Below are 18,162 nucleotides of genomic sequence, written 5' to 3' on the forward strand. Positions count from 1 at the left end.
GCTGTCTATGGTTCTAGAGAATGGTCATACGACAGTGTTGAAATTCGAACCAAAATGGATCATCAATCGCCGTCTGAAGCCGGACCACCTATTAGCACTAGCGAGGAACAGTATAAATTGCAATTGGATTAATATAGATTAGTGTATAATTTAGTGTCAAATCTTGGGGTGGTTAAGGTTGGGCTCAAACCTTGGAAGTTTTCAATGGCACACATCGAGTTTCTTAGCAAGGACTGTTCTATGTCCTCTAGAAAAGAAAGAGAAAGACATTAGATGGCCCAATCTATGTCGATCAACCCTCAACCCTGGGTCAGTAAGTGATCGTCCCTTGGCTAGGCTCTATGGCCCGTTTCTGTTCGTTTCTCACGAAAAGTGGGGACCAAAGAGAAAATGGAGAAAAGATGGTTGCGCGAACCCAGTAATAAAGAATAGAAAATGGAAGAAAGAGAGAAAGGCTTTATATGAGAAAGATAAAAAAAATCACTTAGAAGAATGAGAAACAAATTAAATAAGTCAGGTGCTGTGACCACTGACTCCGCCCGCTAAATTATCACAATTCCCCAACTTCTCCATTCTTTCTTCCCATTCTTACTCTGGAGCCTTTTCCACCTTTTCTTCTAATGACGGTTGGTCTAGTGCCATCCTCTATTTTCGTTCCATACCCCCCCGCTTCGATGATCGATCTGTTTCTCGTGGTACATTGAGCCTTCTGCCCCCCTCCCCCCTCCGTGAGAAGGCATCCCCGTCTTCTGGGTTATTTGGGCCCTTTTGGTTCCTGTGGAGCTGGTTCCCATGCAGGTGCGTACTTGTGATTCTATATTGATTTTATCTTGAGCTCTTGCCTTTTCGTGAAAGCCTCAGTATAGGCCGCGACGATTGCCTATTTGCCCCCCTCGTCACGCACACCCGGACCCCTCCAACACCCCCATCCCACACGTGCTTCGCGATTATATCCCATTGAATAGTACCCATAACCTGGAAAAGGAGTGTCATTGCCCATGCTGACTAGAGGTTTTTTACTGTGACCAGGCTTCCACGAGTGCCCCTGAGGCAAGCGGAGGACACGCGACGAGGAGACATGCAACCCATTTGTCGATCAGCGACCCTAGCCACCATGTAACGGAGGCGATCGGGCACATGTACGACGATGACTACGACCGTGATCTTAGGCGTTTGAGCTATATATCGTCTCCCCATGCCGAGTCTATCACCACTATTCCGCGAGGAGCCGCCAATTCCGAGCTTTCCCAGGCATCCCAACAAAATTCACCGGTCGAGGGTCAAAAGCAGACAAATGGACATCTCCGCCCGCCACTGGTCTCCCCTCGGTCCTTTGATCGAAGTAGCGATCCCGGCTCGCCCGAGCTAACTCGATCTCCCTCAGAAACCGCGAGGTCCTCCTTCCCTCTCAACGATGTGGACTACGAATCAGATCCCGCCGCGGTAGTCCAGGAACTGAACAACCTTGCAGCCATTCGGCGCATGTCGATGGATGTCGCGGCTGCTGGCGATCCCGACCTTCCATCGTTTGGCAGTAACCTTTCCATTCCACCCAGTCCACCCTCTCCCTCCGCCGATGAGAACGATGCGTCACGGTTGTTTTGGGTTCCAGCGAGTTTACATCCAGAGTTGGCCCCCGGGGAGTTCAAGTCATTTCTCGAGAGCAAAGCCGATTTGATCAAACGGAAATCGGGCGACTACTCCTCTCTCGGACCGGAACGACCAGGGTCCCAAAGCAGTCTTCGTCGGAAGCGGTCGATGTTGTCAAAGCAGATAGATAACTCTGCTGGTTATACAGATGGTGCAGAGCGGCTGGAGCGCCAACGTTCGCAAACAAGTAGGCGAGATGGGATGCTGGGTCCGAACCTGCAAGAGTTAGAAACTCTGGTTGATGATTCTTCGTCAAATAAAGATACATTGATCCGGGATATGCAAAATGCAAGCATTAATGCAAACGAGGATAGGCCCATTCTACCGCCAGCGCCCCCAGGACATAGCTTGCGGCGGTCAACTCGAACACAGTACCGCAAGGGTAGCTTGAAAAAGGGCGAGAAACCACCTTATTCCAAACGAATAGGCCGGGGCCTCTCGGAATCTGCGGACTCGGCTCCAGCGATTGTTCCCTCGCCCGATGACAAAGCCATACTGGGTCTCACTCGAGTAACATCGGATTCCGCCCCAGCAACTCGAACAGCCAAGACCCCATTACCACCATCCCGAGCTGCAGCCCACACTCCGGCTTCTACGAACAGTCCAGGATTCGACTCAACCCTTGACAACCCAGAAGCCGAACATGGAGCCATGTCAGCTGGTGCACAACCGGATGCCGCGTTCATCCAATCAGACGCCGAAGCGCAAGCGAACGTTGCTCGACAATGGCAATCACATCCCAATTCCAACGGCCAATCTACCAATACACCATCCATTGAACCAACTATCCCCTCTATTGTCGAACCGCAAGCCACCGAACCTAGTCGCTCATCACATATCCCGCCATCACAATCTAGTCACTCATCGGACCGCGATGCCACATCCTCATACTCACCCAAGTCAACGAATTCGTCCATGGATTCGACCCCCGGCAAACGATCATTAATGGGGCCGAGTCGACAGGGCCGAGAAACAACCCCGACTCTCAATGATTTTGCCAATAACCCCCAGATGATACCCGGAAACAGCACTCGTACGGACAGCCTATCATTCATTCCGACCATTCCTGAAGAGCGCAGATCCGAAGACCGCAAGGCAGAGGGCAAGAAGTCCAAAAAAGAGAAGGAGAAGGAGAAGAACGATGGCGGCCGCAAGTCAACCTGGCATTGGGTGAAAGAAATGAGAGGCGAAGAGAAGGAGAAGAAGAAGGAAAGAGACAGTGACTCAAGAAAAGCCAAGTCGAAGATTGCCGACAAGGGTTACAGCAGCAGTACGCGCTCCGATCCACCATCCCATTCCTCCTTGGACAGCACCCCCAAAGGCCGTGCAAGTCTCATTATTGACCGCCTTGACCCCAAATTGGAGGAAGAGCGACGGAAGGATGGTGCTCGAAGAGCCTCGGGGGACAAAAAAGAGAAGGATGGCATATTTTCTTCGATATTTGGTGGTGGGAGGAAAAAGCATAGCGGGGAGAGTTCTCATCACCGAAAGAACTCATCTCGAAACCTGTCTCCCGACCCCCCGATGCGCGAATTTCGGCCAGATGTCGACTACCCTTGGACTCGTTTCTCCATTCTGGAGGAACGAGCGATCTACCGCATGGCCCATATTAAGCTGGCAAATCCTCGCCGAGCTCTTCATTCCCAGGTGTTGCTGAGTAATTTCATGTACTCGTATCTGGAAAAGGTGCAGCAGATGCATCCCCAGGTGGCGGGTTCCTCTGGATCATCCAGATCATCCAGATCTCGAGAACGTGAAAGAGAACGAGAACAGCAACCAGACGAGTACCTTCAATATCAGCGATATCAAGAAGTAAGTGTAGACTGTGCTCCCTACATGGAGATGGGTGACTAACCTACGAAATCTGAATAGGCGCAAGAGCAGCAGCAACAACAACACTACGGGGAGACTGCATATGATGAAGCGTCCATGTACGACTACGATGATGATCCACGCGATCGCTACCAGGCCCACGGGCATGATAAGCATGGCTACGAAAACAGCCATTCTTACGGCTCGGACCATTACCAGTATGGGCATTCGTCCTTTGGTGACGATGTGCAACTGGACGACGACGATGACGATGATATGTGGTGAACCAAGCGCCGGCGTCTCCACTTATTCTTTTCCTCTTTTGCCTGCCATTCTGCTTTACTGTTTTCTGCAGTCCACAGAAATACCCATCCATGCGTTTGTCAGCCTTGGTTGTTGCTAAAAGCCTGTATACAAGCCCTATTCCCTGAAATCCTTTCTCCCACATCCTACTATCCTTTTTGAAGCTCTTGACATTCTCCATAGCTTTTACTGGCACATCATGCCAGCAGCCATGGGTTCGTATTTTTACGCACCATGCCAGGTCTGCGAAGTCATTTGGAACACATTTGAGTGTTGCCCTATACGCTCTATTGTTTCTTATAAAGTCATGGTTGATCCTTCAAATTGGCAACAATGACCCTGGCCCTGGTCTTGTGCACTGCCATATAGTTTGTTCACACACTTGGTCTGATTTTACTCTTCGCATAGCGTCTGGGGTTTGCTTTTTCGTCCTCATGCTTTTTTCGCCTCGAGTCTACATCCTGTGTCCATACAATTCGGACTATTTTTGTGTTCTCCTTGTCCGAAACCATTACATCTTCACCCCTCCCACATCTCTCCTATGAATGACGGACAATTTTACTCAGCTTTCAGAATCCAGAGCTCATTCCAGTACACATAAAATGGTGTTGAAATCACGCGATGGTACCCAGTAAACACGATAATCAAAGAGTCTAGCGGTGAATAGACAAAAACTCGCTCTTATCTCATGTATCGTGTATTCAATATTCCAGACCTCATCAAGTGTATAAGCAAACCTCTATAAGTTCGAGTAATAACTCTCCCCATTAATTCGAAAAGGAACTCCTAGCCTTAGGTGCTCAGCTGTCCACTCCAGTTCATGGGACAGATTCACCGGATCCCTCACTCTAAAGTCCTCACAATAATCATTTAGCGCAGCCTTGACCTTTGCTTTCAACATAGGGTCATTAGTAGCCGCCCACGCAGCCGCAAGACATATAAGCAGATAACCAGCGCCAACAGGTCGATATATCACCGATCGCTCTGCGAGTGCAAGGACCTCTTCCGCAAGCTCTTTTGCATCAAAAGAAACAATAACGTCCTCCTCATCATTCGTCACCAGTGCACCAAGCATGCAATTGAAAAATAAAGTCACGACCAGCCCGATTCCATACGTGCGCTGGTAATGTGCATAAAAGAAATCCCTGACTGATTTCTCGGCACGCTTGGAGAAGCTTGTCATGTCAACGGACGAGACATCGTTAACGATTGCTCGAGTCTTCAGCTCAAGAAGATTCACTTTGCATTTTTGGTACAAAGTTAAGACCTCAGCGTGAATGACAGTTACGTCGGTGCCTACTTGCAGGACCTGACGGCCCCGGCGCATCAGATCAGGACCTTGGGCCAGACAGCCAAGCATGCGGCCTTCGGGGGTATTTTCATCAAATTCACTGGTAACGAGATCATCCCATTCTTTCTGAGTGAGGCTTATTCGGTCGTTGAAGAGCCCCTCAAAGAGCTGTGATGTCATTAGTATTCCAGTATGCAAGGGATGGCAAGCAACAGAATGCTGGGGGAGGAATGTGGGGGGTATTTACTACACTGCCGCGTAACGAGAGGAACAATTTCTTCTCGAAAAGATCACGCGGTTTACTTTTTTTCGCGCTTTAAGGATCTGCGCTGCCCCTTCCGCATGCCCGGACCAACATTGTCTAGTGTGACCCAGGAACAATTGACAAATCAACAGGATCATCACCGCACATAGCGTGTTAGATGATTGCGCATGAGCTCGATCATTAAGATAAATGCGCAGGACCTTTAATGCTTGCGAATAGCTTGTTAAGGCCTCAACTGTTGCTCCTTGCCGATTCACACCACAAAACCCAGCATGAGCGGCTGTTAATGCCTCGATTGAGCGATCAAGCGCTTCATTCGTGCCCAGTCTTCGTGGGATATCTTCCAAATACATACCAAACGTCCACCAAAGATTATACCGGAGATCGGTGGATGGTTTAATAGTCTTAATAAAGCGATTCGCTAATGACGAGAGGTCATCAGTCAGAGTCGCTGTTGGAGAACACGGTGGAAGACGAATGTTCATCTGCTCAGGTTTTGTCGGCATAGCAACTATAGTAACAAAATCCGAGGCATTACTGATCGCTTCTGGAGAGTCAGACTCCCTGGTCTGAGCTTTGGGCTGGGACGAGACTGCAAATGCGAAGCGCTTGTCCTGCTGGAACTTGAATCGCTGTTGACCCGATCCCACGCATGTCATTTTAAGGCGAATGCAGCGTGAGCAGGCGGGTTGTTTCTCGTCACACTAGAGTAGTTGTAAGTGGACATTTCTCGGAGAATAGATCCCGACTATACTGATCTAGGTATTACTTTTTTCTTTTGTTTGCGACATCCGTCGCACGCACGCCCTGTAGGGACCCCTGGCATGTTGGAAATCAGGGAAAGCGTGGAGGTAAGACTTGTGGGCCCGAGACCCTGAACCGTGTGGGGAATGCGGATCTTCGTGCACACCAGAGCAGAGATCTAAGGTGAAAATGTCGTTGATGGGGTGGATGTCGCTGGATGATACCGATTCCGGTTAAACTGTATTGACAACGCTAAAAAGCCACTGCGAGGTTATTAGAAGATGGGTTGGAGCTGATCATCCAGCGTCATTGTGTGGTGCAGACTAACTTGATCGGGTTCCATGTGCCGCCGTCCAGGCTGAGTGCTGCGTCCCTGATTGGCTGTGAGTTGGAAGTATCAACGTGGGGGCCATTTGAGTCTTGACCTTTTATCTGAGGAGTTTGGTCGGGCGGATGTTAATTGTGGCTGTGACTGATTCCTCGTGGTAGAGTGCCTAGCGCTCTATTTATCATTGCCAATCTTGGGTTTATGCTGCGCCTCTAAATTAGCCCTGTATTGCTGACACGGTTGAAGAATACTTAAGGTTGAGGTTTTTCCATCGATGCTGGGGTTCACCGTCCTCCAGCGTTTCGTTTTGCACCATGAGTTCCCATACAGATGAAGTGGTTAGCTACTATATATACAAGCCCAGCCATGTATTACCCGCGGTGTTCGCAGCAATTGTCGGCGTTTCAATGTTGTTGCATGTCTTCCAAAACTTGTATGCCTTCCCATAACTAAGACTCGTGATAAACACTTACAAACTTTTCAACCAGTCAATACAAATTCTGGAGAGTCACCTTCTTTATCGCATGGGGTGGAGTCCTTTTCACAACAGGCTGGATTCTCAGATGTATCTCCAGCTACCACCCCGGCAACATGAACCTCTATATCGCCCAATCAGTCTTCATTTACTTAGCACCACCCGTCTACTCAGCCGCCGCATACAACATTGTCGGTCGACTCATGAACTATGCCCCCATGCACGCCGTCCTCAATCCCAATCGTGTCCTGATATTCTTTGTCTACGTTGGCGCCGCCGTTGAAGGCATCACAGTCGCAGGCGCAGCGAAGAATGCCGCAGCAGGCACAGATCTAAGCCAATACAAATCCGGCGGGGTCCTCATCGCTGCAGGGCTCGTTCTACAGGCTGTAGTAGAATGTGTCCTTGTCGGGATTGTCGCAACCTTTCACAAACGGGCATCACGGGCCGGAAAAGTTCCACCCAATATTCGGACTGTCTGCCTTACCCTGTACGGTACTTCGACTTTCGTCTTGCTGCGCTGTATTTGCCGTGCTATCGAGGCATTTGAGATGTTTGGGAACCTGGGCTGTCGCGAGAATTGTGGACCTATTCTCAGCAATGAATGGTACCTATATGCGTTTGAGCTGGGGCCAATGTTGATCTTTACGTACTGGCTTAACATCTTGCATCCTGGCCGGTTTTTGCCAAGGGAGAAGATCCGGTATCTTGATACTGACCAGTCTACTGAACGGTATGGGCCTGGTTGGATTGATCGTCGGTCCAGGTGGGAGACTTTTGTTGATCCGCTTGACATTGAGGGTATGATCAAAGGCCATCCTTCTCATGATTCGTACTGGTTGAGACCTGAGGAGTGGCCGGTCTGTCAAGATGGCAGTTTTGCGGAGGGAACTGCTTCAAACAAAAGGACAAGGACCGAGAGTAGAACACATGCCGTCAAATTTGCTGGAGTCTAGAGCTTGAGATGTTGTGAAATGATGCCATTGGATTTGTGGGGATTGATACTTCAAGTGTTTTTCCCACCTTCCATTACACATTAGTAAATAGACAGATAGACTAATTTCAATGGATATACCTTATGAGCTGTTCTACAGACTGTTGGCAGAGATGATGATTAGGAAACAACTATGGATCACAACAAACTAGCATTCGGACCCCTTTTATTACTTATCGCTGTTAGCTCAGTTTGAGGTTCAAACAAGCAGTTATAGCAGGAGTTTGTCGACTGCAAAGTTCAGGAACGCAATTTCTCCTCCCTGTACCTGCTGGCAATGCCAGTGGCTGTGATACACCAAAGTCAGCTCCCGTCAATCATGAATGGCTTGAAACCTGCTAAAACATCAAGTTGCTAGCAACAATCCCGTGAAAACTTCCCGAATAACCCAATAGATTCTCTACATTAGTATATTTCCGAAAGTGGGTACGTGTACGAAGTATTCAACCGCAATTCACCGGCTATGCTCTCCACCATACCCAAAGCTTGACCCCACCTGCCGTTGTTAACCATATGAGAAATAATGATCCAATGTCCTGCAAAACATGGATGGCATTGGACTAAGGACGAGCGCTTGCATATATTGACCCTTGGTGGACCTCGGAGCCGGGAATAAATATTTGCTTCCATCGCGGGTCAAGCTGCGTGGGGCCGAATTGGATACTTGAACTATAGTGGACGCAGAAACGTCCATTCTGACGCGGGTTTGTTTTCCTTGAGGCCAAGGGTCTGTGATCTGCCATAATGCGGGGTTAGTTAGACGATCCAAGTTTTTATGTCACTCTAACTAATTGAATAGGTGTTCTTCATAATTTCTTACAAACTTGAAGACTTGAGAAGCATTGGAAAATAAACATCAGAGTCCCGTGGGACTGGTGCTTACATATATCACAATATACTTCTATTAGCTATGTTGATATTTCCAAATATCCGTCAAGAATCAAGGAAATTCCTCAGCTGTATATGCGCCTGAGACCAATAGGGGGATAGAGATCTCCGGGGGGTGTTGCGGGGAAAGGGCTACCCCAGAAGAGTGGCTTGATTACCTCAATCAAATCCAGAGAAATGTCATAAATTCTTGGATGTGTGCTCCACTAGATCTTGTTTCAATATAGGTGGTACGTATACTCATGAATGTGGAGCCGATTCGCATCAGAATGTTTATTCGCATACTCCTTCAAATTTGCAGGCCTGAGGATGTCTTGCTTTTACAAACGTTCGAAGGCCACATTACCGATAGAGATATTGTACCTTGGAAGTGGGCTGACTAGCAGTATATTAAAACTTTGGAGTGCATACACACGGAGCTCGGATATATATACCTACGCAGATTAACAATGGGAAGGTTAGTTGAACGCTTTGGAGATCAGATTCTGTGAACTTCCCACGTGAAACAGCGTGGCCTTCAAAAATGAATTACATTACCAGCCGTCGATTGGGTGCTCTGATGCTTGTCACTATTCCTGCATTCCTGGGAATTACGTCTGCTGTCCCAACTTCATCTGCATCCACTACGGTAGCATCGTCGTCAACAACCGGGCTACCCACTACCGCCGCCTATTTTGTCGATGGAACTACCACTACCTTCGCACACACGACACTCACGGCAACTGGTACGAATGAGGGAGTGATCATCGTGAAAGAAACAGGTGTTGCATATGTTTCTGATTGCACTTTAATCAAAAGTGGAAACACGACAGCTGAAGAAGATAGCTCATTCACGGACCTGAATGCTGCCGTCGGGATAGAGACAAATGGCACTATATACATCACCAACAGCAAGATAATTACCAACGGGCTTGGCGCAAATGGACTTCACACGTATGAAGATGGATCAACCGCTTATCTTTCCGACGTCCATATCCACGCTGAAGGAGACTACTCTCACGGAGTTTACACGGGCGGAGGTACTATCTACGGAAAAGACCTCATAGTCAACACATATGACGGCCATGGAAGTGCCATTGCCACCGATCAGGGCGGAGGCTTGATTGAAGTCAAAGACAGCGTTGCCAATACATACGGAGCTTTATCCGCTCTTGTTTACTCGACTGGAAATATCACCGCAACCTCATTGTCCGGTGTTTCTGACATTGCCCCTGTTGCCTGTATCGATGGATCCAACTCATTTACTCTGAATAATCCATCTGTTACATCTGGCACTCAGAACAATGGGGTATTCCAGGTTGTGAGCACGGTGTCAAGTAATGGGACTATTGACACAGCCTACGCATATGTCACTGGTGGTTCTGTTGCGGAGACAAATGGGACATACGGTATTCTGTTTGTGGCAAACATTCAAGCATATGTATATTTCACGGCCGTGGATATCACTTCAAAGTCAGGCATATTGGCGAATATCACTGCGGATGACGAGTTTGGAACATCAGGCGTTAACGGAGGAACCGTGAACCTGTTCCTGACTGATTTAAATATCTCGGGTGATATCTATGTCGATGATGTAAGTGAGGCCAATGTATATTTGGTTGGATCGCAATGGAGTGGAGCTATCAATCCTTTGAACAGTACGGGAACGGTTTCTGTCCATGTGGATGCGGATAGCACGTGGACTCTGACTGGTGACTCCAATGTGGGCACGATTGGCATGAAAGGCAAGGGTTCAAACATTCACTGTGGCCAATATGATCTGAGCTACGATCGTAAGGTGAGAGGCTGAATGGTCAGCAATACACGAGGACATAATTTTTGGAGGACTCTTTCTTTTCACTAAGAAGTGCGAAAATTTATATTTGTTCTTGGAGGGACTAAGAATATACATTGAATTTTGGTGCCACAATTTACAGTTTCGCTTTTTCAACATGCGTCAGCTGGCGCAATGGAGGCCCAGCTCGGCTTCCATCGCCCTTCATAGTATAAGCCGCAGAGTTAGCAGGCGCCGGTGCCAATCGCCACTTCTCACGTAGCTCCTTAGAAGCCTTGTTCTCAAAGCAGTCAGCAATGTATTTGCCCAGGATAGGCAAGAACTTGAATCCACTAGTACACGTTAGTTTGGGATTTAACTTGACTATACACCTCGCACAGAAGGAGAGAAACTTACTGTCCGGCTCCACCAGTAGCCACAAACAGACCTTGCAGTTCCGGGTGGTTATCAATGATAAAGTCACCCTTCGGGGTATCAGTGTACCAGCAAAGTCGACGATTCATCCATGGCCGGTCACCAATCTTGGGGAAGAACTGTCGAAGGCCTTGGCGCAGGCCTTCATCAGCGTCTTCAGGAAGATATCCTGTCTGTGCATTGCTGCTCTCAAGCTTAGGTGATGAAACAGTCCGAGTGACTCCATCGGCTTGGACAGTGACTTCATTTGCGAAGCCGTATCCGTGGCGCGCGAGCTTGAGAACGTTAGAGCCCGGGTAAGGCGGGAAGCAGAAGACTCCCGAGCTCATGTTGATCATAACAGGGGTCGATTCCAAGGACTGGGCCTCTTCCGGGGTCAGTTGAATAAAACCGACAGGTTGTCCCGAGGATGACGCGGCATGTGAAACATCCAAAAGACGATTTGTCCATGCTCCGGTGCTAACAATGACCTGGGATGCGAGCAAGAACCCCCCATTCAGAAGGTTGACTCCTACAACTCGGGAGCCTTCTCGGCGCAGGGATTTCACGGTCCCGCGAGGTCCGGAGATGATAGAAATACCCTCCACACTGCATCGCGAAGCCAGCTTCTGGATGCTGCGGGCAGCATCGGCCCATCCACCTCTCCGGTTCAGATACCCGTTCATGCCGGCGAGATCGGCCTGAATGTTCGGGTATGACTTGAGCAACTGAGTAGCATCTTTGAGATCCTCCACAGTGCCACCATTTGCGAGGACTGTTGCTTTGGAATTCTCGATCCAGTCGTTCCGGGGAGTTTCAGACAGCAATGCAAATCCTGACTCATAGTACTCATCTTTGTACTCTGTCGTCCAGCCCTGGTAGGCTTCGCGAGCCATTTGGCAGTATACCGGATCAGCATAGTCAATTCGGATGATACGTGACAGATCGACACTGCTTCCATCTACTGCTGGAGGCGCATATCGATCCAAAACAGTGATATCGGTGTATCCGCGCTGTTTCAATTCTAACGCGGCGGACAGACCGAACACGCCAGCGCCCACGATGATGATCGAATCGCCCTTTGAAATACCCATTTTTGTCCAGCTATTGAGAGGAACAGGGAAGTATAATCTAGCAAGAATGATCTCAGAGTCTAATCTCATAAAAAGATACGATGTGGAGGAAGATGGCGAAGCCGGTTCAATGCCGGTTCTTGGCGTCCGGAGAACACGGAAGCGGGCCGTGTCCCGGCAAAGGACTATCGTACAATATTCTCCATACTTTCATGTAGGATTCAGGCTTAGCCAATCCTCGAATGCTTTGTCGTAATCCTGCAACTGCAAAAGAAGCGTTTCTCCGCCTGCAAAATCTAAATTTTGGGAGCTAAGCAATTCCGGGAACTCCATCGCGGACGGCTCGGAACTGAGCTCTTGATGCTCAACCTGCTCTGGGGGATATGTAACGCATTCTGGAGCGACGGTTTTATGCCCTGAAATCCCAGCGGATCCAATAAGTGTAAAGTCACGTTCAGCAATTGCATCAGCTGATGATATCCCTAGCTCGCTGGATTTCTCCTTGGCCAGTACAGGGCCATACATGTCCCCAGTGGGATCTGGAGCTCTGCTTGCACGGGAATAAACCAGGATTCTCCACATTAAATGTAAATTCACGGACCACTTTGGGTCAGACGCTGCTGGTACGCCTGTATCGCTTGTCTGACCCCCAGGCGAAATGCTGCCATGAAGCTGCTCCAGCTGCCGAGCCTAGTTAAGAATTAGCACCAGCACGACAAATGAACTCGAATGACTTAACCTGTCGATCAATGTGTGGCCAACGACGCCCCATTTGTCGCAAAAATCTAAGACATTTCTGAAAGCCAGTTTGTGCCTTTCTGCTAAAGCTTTGGTCGTCGGCGAAGCTGTGCTGAAGATAAATCGTCGCGACAATGGCGACACAATGTCCCAATGTTGGATCTGAAACCTCATAACTTTTTGTCTCAAACAATTCCAGGAAATATATTATCCAGCCCGAGTGGAAGGTGAGCTGCTCAAAAGAGTTGCGAAGGAATGATTGGGGCATGGTTCTTCTAAAGTTTCTCAGTCGCATGGAAAGAAGAAAAGGATGGTTCAATAGACATGGGATAGCATGCCAGGCTATCTGATAAAATAGCCAAGGACCCCAGTAGTCGCGATTCGCCTGTAAATCAGCCGGATTATAGTCTGGGAAGCGACTAGCATGGAGTCGAAATTTTAATGGCATGCAACTCTCGTGCTCTGTGTGCCAATATGTAATCATCGCATAATCTGACTGTGGAAACCAGGGAGGATTTGCGTCCTTCCCAGCATGATTCATGGCATACTTACAGGCCAGTGCCCACAAGTCAGTGGTATACCCCACGGCTGCATTGATACCAATATCCCGCTTGGGATCACTCCCGCCTCTTCTGGAATCCACTTTTGGTATCAATGTTTCAAAGGCAGGAGTTGCAAGTCCCGCAGATGCAGGTCGGTCAGAAGCTCCTTGAATAGATTGCTGTGAAGGTCCTTGGAGATTCTGGAGCATCGTCACGCTTGCGTAACACAGTTTTCGCTCGTCTTGCTCCGTTTCGAGATATTTGAGGAACTCGAAGTTTGTTGGTTTGACGTCTTGCATGAAATAGTCTGCCATTCTTGTATAGAATCCTGCTCGAACTAGGTTTCCAGCTTTGTATAATAGTGTCAGTATACTGTAAATGATGAGTTATGGCTGGGCTCATACCAGTAAACTCCAACATGCTAAGAAGGCACAGAGTTTGAACTGTTGAAAGCTCCACATTCCCATCCGCTAGACGTTTCATGACCATTTGGCAGGATCTTTCGGTCTTTGACGTGATCTCTTGTTCAATTGGGCATTCCTTGACGCCATTTCCCCTAAATCGAAGGCCAACGGCCTCAATGGAAAGCACAAGCTCCAGATCTCGGTCACACAGAGATGCCGCAGAAGTTCTCTGAGGAAATAATGGCAGAGGCTGCGAGTTGCAGAAAGTGAGATATAATTCCACAGCTGATATATCTTGCGAGTCGCCCCTGCTACCAGTTAGTAAAACGCCATCACCCGAGAGCTCGCTACTCACACAGAAGCCCTATTGATAGGAGCCGGAGCAAGATTTGCTGGTGAATCTGTCGTAATGTTCCTGGTGTCCGGAGATCCGGCCCCGGTTGGGGGTTGGTGACTGCCGCTTCAAAGGTCAGATTGCAACCAGGAACAGCGTCCGCGAAACATACGTGATATAATCTATCAGCTGTTCAAGCTTGCCCTCGATGCGAGAAACACGATCCTCCTGGAAATTACTGTAAGCCTTGACCATGGGAATATTCCCAACAAATCTTACCATATTTTTCGCATAATCCGACCCCTCTTCCAGCGTCTCGCCGGCATAAACACATTTTTGACCCAAACGGTCGCAATAGGAACATATTGGCTTTTCTCCGGGACATCGCGACTTCTTGCGCCTGGTCCATAGTAAGCTCAGAGAGCATGCAGTCATATAAAGTGGCTCTCGGGTACTTACCGGCAGGGCTCACAGGCCTGGCGAGCGCGTTTGGACGGCCGCTCGTCGATAGGCGCCATCCGGTGTGGCCTGGTTCATACCAGATTTGACAGATGAGCTCTTTCAGTAATATAGATCGACCGGTTTTTTTCAAATGAACTTGCGGATTTTAAATGGTAGTTGCCGGTAGAGGCGTGCCGCAAGAAAGTTTGTAGGGAAAAGTGCGTGGAGTCAGTGGGTCAGCCGGGGACAAGGTCGCATACAAGCTACCCGTAGACTTGACCAAATCTTTCAACCATTTTACTCTGGGTTAAGAATGAAATTATGGAAGTGTATCAAGAATCAAGGTTCCTTTTTATAAATTTCATCAGTCTGGACATCATCTGATCACTTAAACAACGGCCCTGTTGCGTTTTCTAGCTCTGACCATCAAAGGCGCAGCTAAATCACTAATCCCAACGCTGATTAACTCTGGCATTTTCCCATGGAAACCATTCACAAGTGCTTGCTTCCGCTCAAGATCATCAGCTAGCTCAAACTCAAATTCACTCAACAACGTGCTCATTAGTTTGTAAATATTTGTTGTGGCTACCGTCTTGCCGATGCATTGGCGGCCACCGAGCCCGAAATGCATCAACAGCTTGGATTTACCCTCAACTTCAGGCTCATCCCATCGAGACGGGTCAAAACAATTATGGTCAAGTCCCCAGACCGTTGGGTTGTGGTGAAAGGCATGATTGCACACCGCGATTGAGGTCTAATTCGATTGACAGTTAGAGAATATATATTCAGGCCAATTAGGTTCAGCTTACTCCCTGAGGGATATGATTCCCAGCAATAGTTGTTCCTCCAGGCATCATCACACGCCTGGCAAGAGGCATTGTGAACACTGGAGTGACCCGAAAGTTCTCTTTCATGCAGTTCCGTAGATATGGCAATGATGCCTCAGCCACGGTGACTGAATAAGCACTTTCACTTGATTGCAGAACAGGCAGATCGGCGTCAATCTCTGCGACACATTTAGCCAGGATATCTGGATGATGTAGTAAATGATAGAAAAGTAGAGCCGCTGTGGCACTAGTAGTGTGAGTCCCCGCTATACTAAGCCGCGATATTTTTTAGCCACTAAACATTCGAACCATGGACCAAAGGGTATGCAGGAAAATACATACATGAATCCAAATGCTTCTGTTTCCAGATCAGTTTGAGTCAGGTGTTCACCCGTATCGGGGTGCTTTGCCATAATCAAATTCGTGAGAATGTCCTTCCTTTCCGAAGTCATATCATTTGATCCATCCATCGATCTGATGGCGTTCAGCCGAATGCTCACGCATCGTGAAGCCATTTCAGCACAGGCCTTTCGGCCATTGAATAAGGCTTGAAGACCTTTGTGTGGGATAAGAGGAAGCCATCTCTTCAGACGAGCAGTCATACTTGGCCAAGCTCCTGTGACTGCTGCCAGCAGGCTATGTTCAATGACGGGCGGAACCCGCGTCTCGTCATTAGATATTTGAACCCCGAATGTTTGGCTGAAGGCAAGCTCGCCCAGTGTGTCAATGACATAGTAGTGCAAAGCTTTCTTGAGATCAAAGACTTCTTGAGCTGAAGCATAAGATAATATCTTCTGGCGGAGGATTCGAATATTTTCATCGAGATGTTGCTCCATTTCTTTCACGTAACTCGTGGAAAAACTATGAGACATCTGTCGGCGTCGAAGAGAATGAAACTATATCTTAAGTCAGATCTAGTTAGAAGATGTCTCGCATAATGTAAAACATACGCTTTCATCACGCATGCCAAATACGTTAGGATGGGCTGCGCCGTAAGCATCGTAGAACTCGGTTTTGGGCATAAAGCGAGCTCCTGACTGATAGATTGACTTGATGGCCTCTTCATCAGTAATGCTTAGCTTGTCTGGGCCATATCGAACAATTGAGCCGTGTTTCTCATGTAGCTCGGTGAGGTGGTAAGGCTGCTTCAGGGTCATGAACTGATGCACCTGCCATAGGTCTGTAAGGCAGGCGAGGAAAGGCCCGGGATATTTCGCCAGTGGATGAAAAAAGCGTTGATAAACGACATAAGCAGTAAAGTAACAGAATAGACTGCTCAATGCAATTTCAAGGGGGTGGTCTAAAAGATGGAAAGCAGTCATTGTGTGAGGAATGGGATAGAATCTTAGAGTACTGTTTCTTTTTTCCTGTTCACTGGGTTTTCTCAGACAATATTTATACACCTTTTACATCCAGGTGATATCCCCACAATACTAGAAATGAATGCCACCTGCTTCCAAGGTTGCCAATCATCCAGTCTATCAAAGTTTCTGGCTTACGTGCGTTTCCCCGCATTTTCATGCTGAAGATGTGGGGAATCTGCGACCCCACCATTTTTTCCCACCAGAATTCAAATGTGTCTTGATGTCAAGCCTTCGATCTAAGGTGAAGTTAGGTCTCCCAACCTTAGTTGCAAATGATGATCGCATTGTAATGCAAGATGATCACAGTCTTTCAAGTCAACCCGCATCTCGGCCCACAGAGGTACCGCTCTGGCCAGCTCTTCAGTAAGGAAAACCAAAGTCCAAAAGATTTCCAAGGCTGAAAATACTGTTACAAAGGACTTACTGACAGCTGAAATTGCAATAGATATCCCTTGACGAATTTAATGCATTGTCTGAGCCCCGAAATTTGCGAAACAACGCTAGGACTTATAAGATCTAATGCCTGATGAATGAGGCAACCAACTCTAAGGGGATTAACCCCGCAAATCGGCCTTCAACCGGCTATAGGAATCCTTTTGGCCGAATTTTTATCACTACGTTTTCCCCTTCCCTGTGCTTGAGATACAATGCGGCAGCGACGAAAAGCAAATGCAAGCAGGATATCCTGTGCGCAATGCGACAAGACGTTCTCCAAGACGGAACATCTCAACCGCCATCAACTAGCCCGTACGCCGTTCCCCAGTCTCTCATGACAGTGGCAAGACCACTGTAAGTGAGAACATTTCTAAAATTACATTAGACACCGGGGAAAGGCCATATAAGTGCTCTATCTGTACAAAGCAGTTTGCGCGAAGGTAAACTTTTCTGTCTCGGTTTCTGCTTTCGTGGTTAATCTTTTTTTCATTAGGGATGTTCTTCTGCGCCATCGCCGAAATCATACAGCTGAAAGTGGTCCAAATATTGTTGTAATTTATCCTAGTTGGCTTGAAGGTTTTCAATTGCTAATGCCAACCAAGCATACATCTCCGATAGATCCGTTTGAACAGACAGTAGCATGCGGCCCTGGTTGCGATCCAGCCATTGATGATCATGATCATGAGATCTTGATTCCTACAGGTATATCGGATCCTACAGGTATGCCCGAGGATGGTCATGGAGTGACCATGCCCTTATCTGGCCTGAGTCAATCATTCAGCGGCCAAGGTGACTCCAACACGGAAATGTTAAGCGTTCTTTTCAATTCTTCCTTTGAACAGTCGTTATATCCATTGGAACTACCAGGGAACGCACCGATTTTACCTTTGAATCATAGCGTACCCGAAATCTTTCCAAATGCGGTCCCTTTCAGTCCAGACAGCTCAATATCAAATCGAGGCGGCGTTGATGGAATCACAAGCAGGATTCAAAAAGTATGGCCAGCAAGCCCACAGCAATCAGACTCGAATATTAGGCCTTACTTTTGGCAAGAGATTGCATTTGGATCATTGGAAAACATCTTTTC

General features: G+C 48.0%; 7 protein-coding genes across 7 annotated transcripts; 3 read left to right on the top strand and 4 right to left on the bottom strand.

Annotated features, from left to right (window-relative positions):
* Window positions 1-792: 792 nt before the first annotated feature.
* Window positions 793-3,747, top strand: N7503_010286 (putative telomere silencing protein Zds1; the record flags this gene model as incomplete). The annotated part of the gene is made up of 3 exons (XM_057069832.1): window positions 793-798; window positions 1,030-3,462; window positions 3,523-3,747. The coding sequence occupies 3 exons, from the start codon at window positions 793-795 to the stop codon at window positions 3,745-3,747; spliced, it is 2,664 nt and encodes an 887-aa protein (XP_056916443.1).
* A 757-nt stretch (window positions 3,748-4,504) lies between these two features.
* Window positions 4,505-5,980, bottom strand: N7503_010287 (transcriptional regulator family TF; the record flags this gene model as incomplete). The annotated part of the gene is made up of 2 exons (XM_057069833.1): window positions 4,505-5,224; window positions 5,360-5,980. 2 exons carry the CDS (start codon window positions 5,978-5,980, stop codon window positions 4,505-4,507), a joined length of 1,341 nt encoding a protein of 446 aa, XP_056916444.1.
* A 727-nt stretch (window positions 5,981-6,707) lies between these two features.
* Window positions 6,708-7,824, top strand: N7503_010288 (uncharacterized protein; the record flags this gene model as incomplete). The annotated part of the gene is made up of 2 exons (XM_057069834.1): window positions 6,708-6,826; window positions 6,882-7,824. The coding sequence occupies 2 exons, from the start codon at window positions 6,708-6,710 to the stop codon at window positions 7,822-7,824; spliced, it is 1,062 nt and encodes a 353-aa protein (XP_056916445.1).
* A 1,449-nt stretch (window positions 7,825-9,273) lies between these two features.
* N7503_010289 (uncharacterized protein) lies at window positions 9,274-10,539 on the top strand (the record flags this gene model as incomplete). The annotated part of the gene is made up of 1 exon (XM_057069835.1): window positions 9,274-10,539. The coding sequence occupies one exon, from the start codon at window positions 9,274-9,276 to the stop codon at window positions 10,537-10,539; it is 1,266 nt and encodes a 421-aa protein (XP_056916446.1).
* Window positions 10,540-10,660: 121 nt separating this feature from the next.
* On the bottom strand, window positions 10,661-12,011 carry N7503_010290 (NAD(P)/FAD-dependent oxidoreductase; the record flags this gene model as incomplete). The annotated part of the gene is made up of 2 exons (XM_057069836.1): window positions 10,661-10,856; window positions 10,921-12,011. The coding sequence occupies 2 exons, from the start codon at window positions 12,009-12,011 to the stop codon at window positions 10,661-10,663; spliced, it is 1,287 nt and encodes a 428-aa protein (XP_056916447.1).
* A 189-nt stretch (window positions 12,012-12,200) lies between these two features.
* Window positions 12,201-14,526, bottom strand: N7503_010291 (Zn(II)2Cys6 transcription factor; the record flags this gene model as incomplete). The annotated part of the gene is made up of 7 exons (XM_057069837.1): window positions 12,201-12,680; window positions 12,730-13,619; window positions 13,675-13,982; window positions 14,030-14,128; window positions 14,181-14,236; window positions 14,288-14,408; window positions 14,468-14,526. 7 exons carry the CDS (start codon window positions 14,524-14,526, stop codon window positions 12,201-12,203), a joined length of 2,013 nt encoding a protein of 670 aa, XP_056916448.1.
* A 311-nt stretch (window positions 14,527-14,837) lies between these two features.
* On the bottom strand, window positions 14,838-16,598 carry N7503_010292 (uncharacterized protein; the record flags this gene model as incomplete). Its single annotated transcript, XM_057069838.1, has 4 exons — window positions 14,838-15,203; window positions 15,259-15,547; window positions 15,619-16,172; window positions 16,227-16,598. 4 exons carry the CDS (start codon window positions 16,596-16,598, stop codon window positions 14,838-14,840), a joined length of 1,581 nt encoding a protein of 526 aa, XP_056916449.1.
* Between the last annotated feature and the right edge of the window lie 1,564 nt (window positions 16,599-18,162).

This window comes from Penicillium pulvis, assembly GCF_028828015.1.
Source record: "Penicillium pulvis strain IBT 33274 chromosome Unknown scaffold_8_segment0_segment0, whole genome shotgun sequence".
In the NCBI taxonomy this organism is placed as follows: Eukaryota; Fungi; Ascomycota; class Eurotiomycetes; order Eurotiales; family Aspergillaceae; genus Penicillium; species Penicillium pulvis.